The 13,274-nt window shown below is 42.5% G+C and overlaps 1 protein-coding gene across 1 annotated transcript in view; it reads right to left on the reverse strand.

Moving 5' to 3' along the window:
- Window positions 1-13,274, reverse strand: part of nt5e (5'-nucleotidase, ecto (CD73)) — an 83,064-nt gene that overhangs the window by 29,572 nt on the left and 40,218 nt on the right. Inside the window, exon 4 of the mRNA XM_043696234.2 lies at window positions 5,625-5,822. Within this exon, the coding sequence (XP_043552169.2) occupies window positions 5,625-5,822 (198 nt within the window). The remainder of the gene's footprint in view (window positions 1-5,624; window positions 5,823-13,274) is intronic.

Genomic DNA, 13,274 nt, shown 5'->3' on the forward strand with positions numbered 1-13,274 from the left:
TTGACCAAAGTATAAGGTATCTTGGCTCTCAGGCTCACAGCTATAGTGGAAAAATACTTCCAGAGATAAAGACTGAGATTGTGTAACTATAGTTTGATGAAATATAGGGAGTGTACGTAAACCTTGTTAGTTACTCTGTTCTTGAGCAACATTGGGAACAAAACGGCTCTGTGCTTATCTTTATTTTGAATTATTGTACTGAACATTCCTGAGGTGTGGAATGAAATCAAAGTTGTTTGTCTCATTGCATAAATGTAGGCTGAATGTTCTGCTTGAGAGAGTGCTGTGAGACAGTGAAGGCTGTAGTAGCTTCTTTGAGAATTCACAAAAAATAAAGCTTCTTGAATCAAATCTCAAGTCTCAGACTAAGTTATTTTCTTGATATTTGGGAGTTGGGGAAGTTAGTAGTGATGTCTTGGGAACAATCCATAACATAGTAGAGGAGGTGTTAGACATATTCGAATGTATGAAGATGGATAACTATCCTGGTCTTGACCACATATATCGAAGAACACTACAAGAGGCGAAAGAAGAAATTGCGGAAGAGTAAGCTTAACATCTGTGGTAGGTAAGTTACTTCAGAAGATTCTGAAAGACAAGTTCTTCATGCATTTAGAAAGACAAGGTTTGATTAGGAGTAGTCAGCATGGCTGTGTGTAGGAGATCATGCCTTATAAATTGGTTAGAACATAGAACAATACAGCACAGAACAGGCCCTTCAGCCTGTTGTGCCGAACATTTGTCCTAGCTTAAGCACCCATCCATGTACCTATCCAATTGCCGCTTAAAGGTCGTCAATTATTCTAACTCTGCCACTCCCACAGGCAGCGCATTCCATGCCCCCACCACTCTCTGGGTAAAGAACCTACCCCTGATATCCCCCCTATACCTTCCACCCTTCACCTTAAATTTATGTCCCCTTGTAACACTCTGTTGTACCCAGGGAAAAAGTTCTTTGATTGATGAGGGCAGGGCAGTACACAGAGGCTATATGGATTTCAGTAAGGCCTGTGATAAGATTCCACATGGTAGGCTGCTTTGAACGGTTAGATTGCATGGAATCCAGGGGGAGCTGGTAAACTGGATACACAATTGGCTTGATAGCAGGAAGCAGAGGGTAATAGTGGAAGATGCTTGTTGGACTGGAGACCTGTGACTAGTGGAGTGCATCAAGGGTCTGGGCTGGGCTCATTACTGTTAGTTATCTATACTGATGATTTGGATGAGAATGTACAAGGCACGATTAGTAAGTTTGCAGATAACATTAAAATAGGCGGTATCATGGACAGTGTGGAAGGTTGTTAGAAATTGCAGCAGTACCTTGATCAGCTGGAGAAGTGGGCCCAGAAATGGCAAATGAAGCTTAATATAGATAATTGTGAGGTCTTGCATTTTGGACCTTAATGGTCCAAATGGTAAAGGGTAGGGCCTTAAGGAGTGTAGTGGAACAGAGAGACCTTGGAGACCAGGTGCATGGTTCTCTGAAAGTGGAGTCACAGGCAGACAGGGCAGTGGAGGAGGCTCTTGAGACACTGGCCTTCATCAGTCAGGACACTAAGTATAGAAGTTGGGAAGTTATGTTGCAGTTGTACAGGACATTGGTGAGGCCCCATTTGGAGTATTACGTTCAGTTTTGGTTACCTTGCTATAGGAAGGATGTTATTAAACTGGAAAGATTGTGGAAGAAATTTACAAGGATGTTGCCAGAACTAAGGGTCTGAGTTATCAGGAGAGGTTAGACAAGCTAGGGCTTTTTTCTTTAGAGTGGGGGAGACTGAGGGGGGATGTTATAGAAGTATATAAGATCATGAAAGGCATGGATAGGGTGAATGCACTCAGTCTTTTTCCCAGGGTTGGAGAATCAAGGACTAGAGGCATCAGTTTAAGATGAGAGGGGAAAAATAAAAGAGAACCTAAGGGGTAACTGTTTTTTATGCATATGGAATGAACTGTCAGCAGAAGTGGTTGAGCGAATACATTAACAACATTTTAAAAGGCATGTGGACAAATACATGGTTCGGAAAGGTTTAGCAGGATATGCAGGGAAATGGGGTTGGTGTAGATGGACATTTTGGTCAGCATGGACCAGTTCGGGCTGAAGGGCCTGTCTACATGCTGTAGGACTCTGACTCCATGATACTCTGACTCTATCTTCTAAACTCCAATGAGTACAGGGCCAACGTATTCAACCTCCCATTCAGACAATCCCTGCAAGCCTGGGATTGCCTAATGAACATTCTCTGGACTCCCTCTTATGCTATTATAAGGGACAGAAAACTGTTGACAGTAATCCAGGAGTGGTCTGACTAGTTCCTTGTATAGTTTTAGAAAAAACTCTCTACTTAATATTCTATTTTTCTTTGAATAAAGGCCAACAGTCCATTTGCCTTCCCAATTATTTGATGAACTTGGAAACTAGCTTTTTTAGATTCACGGACAAGAACTCCTAAATCCCTCTGTTCCATAGCTTTCTACAGTCTTAGCAGTCAGGAGTTTCATCCAAATGCACAGATAGGCCACCAAGACAGATGGCCACATTGGATTTGGTGCTTGGCAACGAACAAGGTCAGATGTCAGATCTCTCTGTGGGAGAGCATTTCGGTGATAGTGATCACAACTCCCTGACGTTTACTATGGAGGGGGAGAGGAACAGACAGTATGGGAAAGTATTTAATTGATGGAGGGGGAATTACAATGCTAATAGGCAGGAACTGTGGAGCAGAAATTGGGAACAGATATTCTCAGGGAAATGCACAACAGAAATGTAGAGGTTGTTTAGGGAGCACATGCTGTCAGTGTTGGTCAGTTTTGTCCCACTGAGGCAATGAAGGGATGGTAGGGTCATGGAACCTTTGGTGAAAAGGGATGTGGAACATCTAGTCAAGAGGAAGAAGGAAGCTTACTTAAGGTTGAGGAAGCATGGATCAGACAGGGTTGTGAAGGGTTACAAGGTAGCCTGGAAGGAACTGAAGAATGGACTTAGAAGGGGGCATGAAAAAGCCTTGGCAATAGGATTAAGGAAAACCCCAAGGTGTTCTACACTTTTACATGAGGAATAAGAGATAGCCAGAGTGTGGGTAGAACTCTTCAGGGATATTGGTGGGAACTTGTATCGGAGGAGGTAGGCGAGGTCCTTAATGTATAATTTGCTTAAATATTCATTAGTGAGACTGGCCTTGTTGTTTGTGAGGACAGCATGAAACAGGCTGATATGCACGAACAGGTTAATATTAAGAAGGAGGATGTGCTGGAAATTTTGAAAAACATGAGGATAAGTCCCCTGAGATACACCCAAGGTTACTACTGGAAGCGAAGGAAGAGATTGCTGCACATTTGGCGATGGTCTTTGCATCCTCACTGTCCACTGGAGTAGTACCAGATGATTGGAGGGTAGCAAACGTTATTCCCTTGTTCAAGAAAGGGAATAAGGATTGCCCAGGAAATTATAGACTTATGTTAGTGGTGGGCAAATTATTGGAGAGGAATTTGAGTGACAGGATCTATGATTACTTGGAAAACAATAGTTTGATTAGAGATAGTCAGCATGGCTTTGAGATGGGCAGATCATGCCTCACAAATCTTATTGAATTCTTTGAGAATGTGACAAAACACATTGATGAAATTAGAGCAGTGGATATGGGTGTCTATAGATTTTAGCAAGGCATTTGATAAGGTTCCCCATGGTAGGCTCATTCAGAAAGTAAGGAGGCATGGGATACAGGGAAATTTGGCTGTTTGGATACAGAATAGGCTGGCCCATAGATGACAGAGGGTGATAGTAGATGGAAAGTATTCAACCTGGAGCTTGGTGACCAGTGGTGTTCTGCAGGGATCTGTTCTGGGGCCGCTGCGCTTATGATTTTTATAAATGACTTGGATGTGGAAGTGGAAGGGTGGGCTAGTAAGTTTGCCAATGAACTGAAGGTTGGTGGAGTTGTGGATAGTGTGGAGGGCTGTTGTAGGTTGCAACGGGACATTGACAGGATGCAGAACTGAGTTGATAAGTGGCAGATGGAGTTCAATCTGGAAAAGTGTGAATTGATTAATTTTGTAAGGTCAAATTTGAATGCAGATTACAGGGTTAAAGACAGGAATCTTGGCAATGTGGAAGAGCAGAAAGATGTTGGGGTTCATGTCCGTAGATCCCTCCAAGTTTCCACCTATGTAGATAGGGTTTGAGTCTCTTTTTGTAAGTGCTTGACACATTTTCACAGCAGCTCACAACCAATCAAGATGGACTGATGTTTGTGTTTAACTACAACCAGAAGAACAAGCTACAGGCACCACATGACCTTGTTGAATGTCCGGAATGTTTGGGTCCCTCTGTGCACACAGGTGTTGTTGCCAAAGAGTTGCCCAGCAGCAGCTGTGGCAGGGAGGTGCCACCTTTGAAAAGGGTCAATGGTGCAGAGTAACCAGCAAGTATGTTTCCTACTGGTCTTTGTGCTAGACCTTTCAGGGGTGTATGACCAATGTTGTTTCCACTTTAAAAGCCCTCTAAATGGTGTGTGGTGCAATCCCTCCCTCACAGGTCGAATCACTTATCCCGCTCAATTCAATTGTGGTCGCAGCCATTTTCATCCCATTGCACACTCTTGATTTTCAACATGATGGGATGTGACGGTGAGCATTCCTTTCTCAGCACCTCCCAGCTGTTTTGTCTAGACTGTGTACCCACGCAGCTGCTCCAGTGTTCTATACACAGCAATCGGTGTTGGCACATCGATCTCAAGATTGACCTTGCATGGCAGCGACTTCCAGAACTGCATGGGCTTTAAGGCCTCCAGAGGTGATTAGAAAATTAGAAGGAATGCTGATCACAGACTCACACTTCCCAATGTCCCCATGCAACCTGTCTACATTCATTTACACCATCAATTATCATGCTCCCTGTGCTAGCAGTGCATTTTTGAGTAACAAAGCAGCTTCCTAAAACTGAAGTCTGTCTGTTCCTTCAGAAAGACCATTCTGCATTGGAGTAGAAGGCGGTATTCTTATAACTTATCCACTTTGTAGTAAGCAATAATAATTTTGTCTGAATTGACTCCATCCTGTCAGGTCCCTGGCACTATTTTATAAATAGGTGGGATTTCTTAATCTGGCCAACAACTATCCCACAATTGATACCCCAATGTAAAGTAAGTACTGTAAGAAATAGAATTCAAATATGAAGAGAAAATAAAATTACATGGTTTATCCCAGGAGGACCATTATTAAATATAATAACTGGATGTAAAACCGAGGAAAATTGAAATTTTCCAGGTGACAAAGTCAACCCTTCTCAAATAACAGGAGAATTGACCTTTCGGGCATAAGCCCTTCTTCCTGAAGAAGGGCTTATGCCCTAAACATCGATTCTCCTGTTCCTTGGATGCTGCCTGACCTGCTGCGCTTTTCCAGCAACACATTTTCAGCTCTGATCTCCAGCATCTGCAGTCCTCACTTTCTCCTCCTCAAATAACATTCAACATAAAAGATTCAGCATTTAAATCAGGTCTGATTGAATTCTTTCAATTATGCTTTGTCATAACTCAAAACGCATGACTTTGATAAGTTGCTTCAGAAGCTCAAATATTTTGATGCAATGAATAATTTACCAATGAAATGTGCACTTGTCACATTACCTTGAGCAATACTGCTGTCTAACAGTATTGGATTTCCCTCAGCTTTGGTCACTATTCCCATATCATTGAATGTAATTTTTAGATGTCCAAGGTATTTTCCATATGCATAGGCCTGTACCACAGGGACATTTCTGCCATCATCTGATTTTACCCAGTAAGGATATTCACCAACAGGGATATTATTAGAAGGAGGCGTGCCTGTGAAGTGAAAGCAAACATTGCAATCAGTTTAGCAGACAGAAGCAGCAAAAATTAAGATCTATTATTAGCCTTGTATAGTCTGAAGGTTTTACCACACATTCAGCTCACCAAGCCTATGTTAGTTCATTAAAATGCAGCAGACTTTATTAGCTGGCACTTATGGAATCAGGAGTATGCTGATTGTTCAAAAGGTCCACACAATCAGTACAAAATCACACACTAAATAATATAAACAAAAGGCATGGTGTATACATATTTAAAACTTTACTTACAGAATAAATCACTTAAATATAGTTCAACTTTGTCTTAAATAAAACTCACCAACAGAGAGCCTTCTCACTCGCACCCTCAACAGAGATCACAATAATATAGTAAACTTGCAGAATTTCAGGTATATAATTTTTGTTGGTTTATTCAGAGTGCCAGTTCGTTCGGTGCCGGTTAAAACAAAGTTTGCTGTAAATATTCAATTATTTTGTGATCCTGCTGTTGCCCAGAGTTCTGCAAACTTCTTTCATTTTTAAGTGGAGATACATTTCCTTTTAAAAGTCACTAGTGAACCTGCTTTCATTACCTTTCTGGCAATGCATTCCTGATCACACTAGCTCTGTGCAAGAAAAAAAAAACTCTCATCTTCCCTGCCTTTTTGGCCATTATTTCTTACTTCATTCTTGTTCTCAGTTTTTTTTCTATTTTTTTCTGTGCATGTGGGTCTCTGTTAATTAAGGTTAGCATTTATTGCCTATCTTTAATTGTTCTTGAACTGTGTGGCTTACTAAGCTGTTTCAGAGGGCAGGAAAGAGTTGACTCCAATGTCAGAGTCGTACAACATAGAACAAGCCCTTCAGCCGATTGAGTCTGCTGTGGTCTAGAGTCAAATGTAGACCAGACAGGGTAAGGATAGGAGATTTCTTATTAATGATAAGATATTAATGAACTAGATGGAGATTTACGACAATCAATGATAGTTTCTTGGATGCCACATTGAAATTAGCTTACAATTCTAGGTTTTATTACCAACCATCCTAACGATAGAAACATTTTCTATCCATCCAATCAAAACTTCGGTCCCTTTAGCCTACTCTGCCATTTAATAGGATATGGCTGATTTGACATTTCTTACATACAATTTCCTCACTTTCCCCATCTCACCACTGAACTAAAGGCACGGGATGGCTGAGTAACCAGGGTTATATATTTGGGCGGTTGCTTTACTCGAAACACTAATCAGGTAGTGTCTCCCACCCATCCTCCTCCTCTAACCAAAAACAAACGTTCTGTGTGCCGATTTGATAAGGTTACTAGCTTTTTTCAGTAATTCCTTTGGGAATTTAGAACAATGGGAATGGAGGTTGGAGCAGTTGAATGCTCCTTCTGTAGAATGTGGGAGGCAATGGTCACCGCTAGTGTCCTTGTTGACTTAAACTGCAGGAAGTACACCAAACTCCAGCTCCTTGGAATCGGTATTAGGGAAAAGAAGCTGGAGCTGGATGAACTAAGGATCATTCGGGAGGCTGAGGGGATAATTGAGAGGAGTTACAGGGAGGTAGCCACACCTCAGGTACAGGAAGAAGGTAGATGGGTTACAGTCAGGGACAGAAAGGGAACAGGCAGACAGTGCAGGGATCCTCTGTGGCCGTTCCCCTCAATAACAAGTATACTGCTTTCGATACTGTTGGGGAGGACGACTTAACAGGAGTAAGCCATGGAATACAGGTCTCTGGCACAGAAGGGAAGGTGGGGAGAGGAGTAGAGCATTAGTTATTGGGGTCTTCATAGTTAGGGGGAAAGATAGGAGGTTCTGTGGGAACGAGAGAGGCTCACGGTTGGCGTATTCCCTCCCAGGTGCAGGGTCCATAGTGTCTTAGATCGTGTTTTTAGGATCCCTAAGGGGGAGCAGCCTCAAGTCATGGTCCACATAGGCACCAATGGCATAGGTAAGAAGAGGGATGGGATGTAAGGCAGAAATTCAGGGAGCTAGGATGAAAGCTTAATGCCAGAACAAACAGTGTTTTATCTCTGGTTTGTTACCTGTGCTAGCGAGGTGAGGAAAAGGGAGAGAGAGGAGTTGAACATGTGGCTACAGAGATGGTGCAGGAGGGAGGGATTCGGATGCCTGGATAAATGGGGCTCATTCTGGGGTAGGTGGGTCCTCTACAAACAGGATGGTCTACGCCTGAACCAGAGAGGTACCAATATCTTGGGGTGGGGGTGGGGGTTGCTAATGCTCTTCAGGCGGATTTAAATTAATTCAGCAGAGGGGGGATGGGAACCTGAATTGTAGCTCCAGTGTACAGGGGGTTGAGAGTAGTGAGGTCATGAATAAGGTTTCAAGGTTGCAGGAGTGTACCAGCAGGCAGGGTGTCTATTTCAATGCCAGGAGCATCTGGAATAAGGTGGGTGAACTTGCAGAATGGGTTGGTACCTTGGTCTTCGATGTTGTGGGCATTTCAGAGACATGGATAGAGCAGGGACAGGAATGATTGTTGCATGTTCTGGGATTTAGCTGTTTCAGTAAGAACAGGGACGGTGGTAAAACAGGGGGAGGTGTGGCATTGTTACTCACGGACAGTATTATGGTGGTAGAAAGGACGTTTGAGGAGGACTCGTCTACTGAGGTAGTATGGGCTGAGGTTTGAAACAGGAAAAGAGAGGTCCCTCTGTTGGGAGCTTTCTATAGGCCTCCAAAAAGTTCCAGAGATATACAGGAAAGGATTGCAAAGATGATTCTGGATAGGAGTGAAAGTAACAGCGTAGTTGTTAGGGGGACTTTAACTTCCCTAATATTGATTCAAAATGCTATAGTTTGAGTACCTTAGATGGGTCAGCTTATTCCCAATGTATGCAGCAGGTTTCCTGACACAGTATGTAGATAGGACTGCAGATGCTAGAGATTAGAGTTGAGAGTGTGATGCTGGAAAAACACAGCAGGTCAGGCAGCATCTGAGGAGCAGGAGAATTGACGTTTTGGGCAGAAGCCCTTCCCGATGAAGTCGATTCTCCTGCTCCTCGAATGCTGCCTGACCTGCTGCGCTTTTCCAGCATCACACTCTCGACAGTATGTAGATAAGCCAATAAGAGGCAAGGCCACATTGGATTTGGTACTGGGTAATGAACCAGGTCAGGTGTTAGATTTAGAGGTATGTGAGCACTTTGGTGATAGTGACCACAATTCAGATAAGTTTACTTTAGCATTGGATAGGATTATAAGAGATAAGATTTATAATCATCCAGAAAGGAATAATTTGATTAGGGATAGCCAGCATGGTTTTGTAAAGGGTAGGCTGTGCATCACAAAGCTTATTGAAGTGACAAAACAGGTGGATGAGGGTAAAGTGGTTGATGTGGTATATATGGATTTCAGTAGTGTTGATAAGGTTCCCCACAGTAAACTATTGCAGAAAATATGGAGGCATGGGATTGTGGGTGATTCAGCAGTTTGGATCAGAAATTGCTAGCTGAAAGAAGACAGAGGGTGGTGGTTGCTGGGTGGTGGTTCATCCTGGAGTTCAGTTACTAGTGGTGTACAACAAGGATCTGTTTTGGGGGCTCTGCTGTTTGTCATTTTTATAAGTGACCTAGATAAGGGCGTAGGATTATCGGTTAGTAATTGCGGATGACACTAGAGTCGGTGGAGTTGTGGACTGTGTGGAAGGATGTTGCAGGTTACAGAGGAACATAGATAAGCTGCAGAGCTGGGCTGAGAGGTAGCAAATGGAGTTTAATTTGGAAAAGTGTGAGGTGATTCAATTTGGAATGAGTAACAGGAATACAGAGTACTGCGCTAATGGAAGATTCTTGGTAGTGTGGATGAGCAGAGAGATCTCAGTGTCCATGTGCATAGATCCCTGAAAGTTGGCACCCAGGTTGATAGGGATATTAAGAAGGTATAAGGTGTGTTAGCTTTGATTGGTACAGGGATTGAGTTTCAGAGCCATGAGATCATGTTGTAGCTGTACAAAACTCTGCTGCAGCTGCACTTGGAGTATTGCATAGAGTTTTGGTTGCCACATTATAGGAAGGATGTGGAAGCTTTAGAAAGGGTGCAGCGGAGACTTACTAGGATGTTGCTGGGTATGGAGGGAAGGTCTTATGAGGAAAGGCTGAGAGACTTGAGGCTGTTTTTGTTAGAGAGAAGGTTAAAAGGTGACCTAATAGAGGCGTACAAGATGATCAGAGGTTTATATAGGGTGGACCGTGAGAGCCTTTTTCCTCGAATGGTGATGGCTAGCAGGAGGGGACATAGCTTTAAAATGAGGGGTGATAGATATAGGACAGTTGTCAGAGGTAGGTTCTTCACTCAAAGAGTAGTAAGGGCGTGGAATGCCCTGTCTGCAACAGTAGTAGACTCGCCAATTTTAAGGGCATTTAAATGGCCATTCGATAAATACATGGATGATAATGGAATAGTGTAGGTTAGATGGACTTCAGATTGGTTTCACAGGTCAGCGCTACATCAGGGGCCGAAGGGTCTGTACTGCGCTGTATTGTTCTCTGTTCTATGTTCTTTGACAAATAAAAAAAAATAACTTGGCCACATTACTTAAGTGCTTTTCATGATGCATTGTTCCACAGTCATAGATGATTGTTTCTTGATTGATTTTCTAAAGATGTTGATCAGAGTCACCTCTTCAGTTTACTCAATAATACTTATAATTTAGTTTTGTCTTCTCTGAGCCTCCAAGCTTTTCTCATGGGAGGTTTTTTCTGAAACAGTCCAAAACCTAATTCAAATTCGGATCACTCTCTGACAGACAGACCAACCATCAGCTCTATGAATTCCCAGTAACCATTTAACATCTGCCGTCTGCTTGAGCATAAAATATTTTCCCAACTTGCTGGAACCAATTCCCAGGTACTGACCTCACTAATATCCAACTTTTGCTATCTGTTTAAACAGAGTCATCTTCCATGGTGATAAAGCATTTGTAGAACCTTTTGATCATGAACCAACTTGCAATTAACTTCCAGGCCTGGCCTCAAGTATAAACAAAAGCTTGTTTGGTCTGTTTTCCTTTTAACATAAACTGTTACCCACAGTGCAAAAGTCATATTTAGCTCCCAGGTCATAGTTTCAAACCAAATTAAAAAAGGAATAAAACAGAACTACTGAAAAATCTTTTTGGGCTTTAACAATCATGTTCATGTTGTGCAGCACTATCAGAATGCGAAATGGGCCCATTTTAAAACAAATCAAGCAACCCTAAATTGGCATTCATGACACTGTGGGCTATCAGTATTCAACCCATAATCTGTAACCTCATTGCGTGGCATATTCCCTCACTACACCATTGACATAAAACTGAGAGTTCAACCCTGGTTAACTGAAGAGGGCAGGACAACATGCCAGAGTAGCATCAGGCTTTACTTAAAATATGTTATCGTGGTGCAGCTGCAGTACAAGAATATGTGCATGCCAATCAGCAGAAGCACCATGCAATGAATTGGACCAAGTGATCACACAACCAACAAATCAGATCCAAGCTCTGTAGTCCTGTCATGAAAGATAGTGGATCAGTGGTGCTGGAAGAGCACAGCAGTTCAGGCAGCATCCAACGAGCAGCGAAATCGACGTTTCGGGCAAAAGCCCTTCATCAGGAAGAAAGTGGTCAATTAAACATACATTCTAAGTAGGAGGCTTCTTAAATATCCCCATCCTGAATAATGTGGGAAAGTCCAGGAAGAGAAATCATGGGCCCTGGTGCTTCACTCGTTTCTGTGACCCAGTTTCATTGGTTGAGAAAACATCTTGGCTTTTCTACATCATGCCTCTACTTGTTAAACCCATTGAAAGCTCAGGCCTCTGTTTAAAACGTTTTCATACTCATCCTTTCCCACTGTTTCACATTCTCCTCGTCAAGTCTCTTTTGTAACTTGACTCCCTCCACCAAAGCTTGATTATCTCACTCTCATTCTGACTGCCTTTTTCAGTTGGGTGCACGCAGGTATTTTCAGGAAGTGCTACACCAGGGCCAAACTCATCAAGATGGGTGAACCTCAAGAATGCCCTGGGGATAGAACTGAGGCACTTGGCTTTGCTTTAATGTATCTTGTGTTGCAGCCAGATCAGAACTGAAGATTTCACAAAAACAGAATAGTCCTCATTGAAGAGCCATGTATAAAATATGAGGTAAGTGAGGTAGGAGAGACTAGTGAATCTGGCACCTCAGACTGAACCAATGAATGCAGCTCTTCAGAAAAACAGTGACCATTTGGACAAGTTGCACTGCATTTCAATTTGGATGCTATCCGTGCCTGATTGGGTATTGGCTACGAATCTCTGGCCAAAGTAGTCAATGCAACCAGTGTCCCCAAAAACACAGTCCCTGATTATAATGCCTTCCTCTCCAGGGACTTGGCTAAGCCCAAAATATCAGTGCAAAAGACAAAGCTGAAGGATCTGCAAACATGAGATGTTGGCATGACACAGAACACAGGGGGCTAACACCTTCAACATATTGTCAAGCTATCACCATTGTTAACAGCTAACCCGAGAATGCAATTTTAAAAAAAAGGGTTTTGTGATTTACACAAGAAAGAAGTGAAACTATCACTGTATTCTAACAGATGAAAGGCTTAACAGACAATCAATTTTTCAATGTATAATTTCAGTTACATCACACTGCAAATTTTGCTATAAATTCTGTGTTACGATCAAGCCCTCCACAATCACCTGATGAAGGAGCGTCGCTCCAAAAACTAGTGTGCTTCCAATTAAACTGTTGGACTATAACCAGGTGTTGTGTGATTTATAACTTTGTACACCCCAGTCCAACACCGGCATCTCCAAATCATGACATTCAGATTAGTACATAATTAATCTCAGCCTCCTCCCAGCATCCCAGATGCAGGTCTTCAGCTATTTTTATTCACTCCACATAATGTCACAAAGGCTATAACCTGCCAAAAGTACTGAAGACTTGTCACCAGAACTAGCTGGACCACAACTAAGCTGTCCCAGGACTGCTCTAACATCAGCCTCTACCCAGCAATGTGGAAAGCTACCAAGATATGTCCAGTCCAAATAAATGACAGATCAAATCCAGCCAATGCTATCACAAAAGTCTACTCTTGATCAAAGCAGTGGAAGGTATAATCAAGAGTGTTACCAAGCAGCATTCATTCAGCAATAACCTGCTCACTGACACTCAGTTTAGGTTTGTATAGAACCACTCTACTCCATCATATTGCAGCTTTGGTCAAAACATAGTCTAAATAGCTGAACTCATGATAGTGAGTGCTCTTTACATTAATGCAACATTTAATGGAGTGTGGCATCAACAAATCCTAGCAAATCTGCAGTCAAAAGCCTCATGGTTAAAATGCCCCACTGCTGGGAGTCATTTCTCGAACAAATGAAATTGATTGTGAGTATTGGAGGATAATCATCTCAGTTCCAAAACATCTCAGCAGGAATTCCTTAGGGTGATGTCCTCAGCCCAGATATCT

Source organism: Chiloscyllium plagiosum, unplaced genomic scaffold (assembly GCF_037043375.1).
Source record: "Chiloscyllium plagiosum isolate Xiang-an unplaced genomic scaffold, Cpla_swu_hap1 HiC_scaffold_10, whole genome shotgun sequence".
NCBI classification, from domain to species: Eukaryota; Metazoa; Chordata; class Chondrichthyes; order Orectolobiformes; family Hemiscylliidae; genus Chiloscyllium; species Chiloscyllium plagiosum.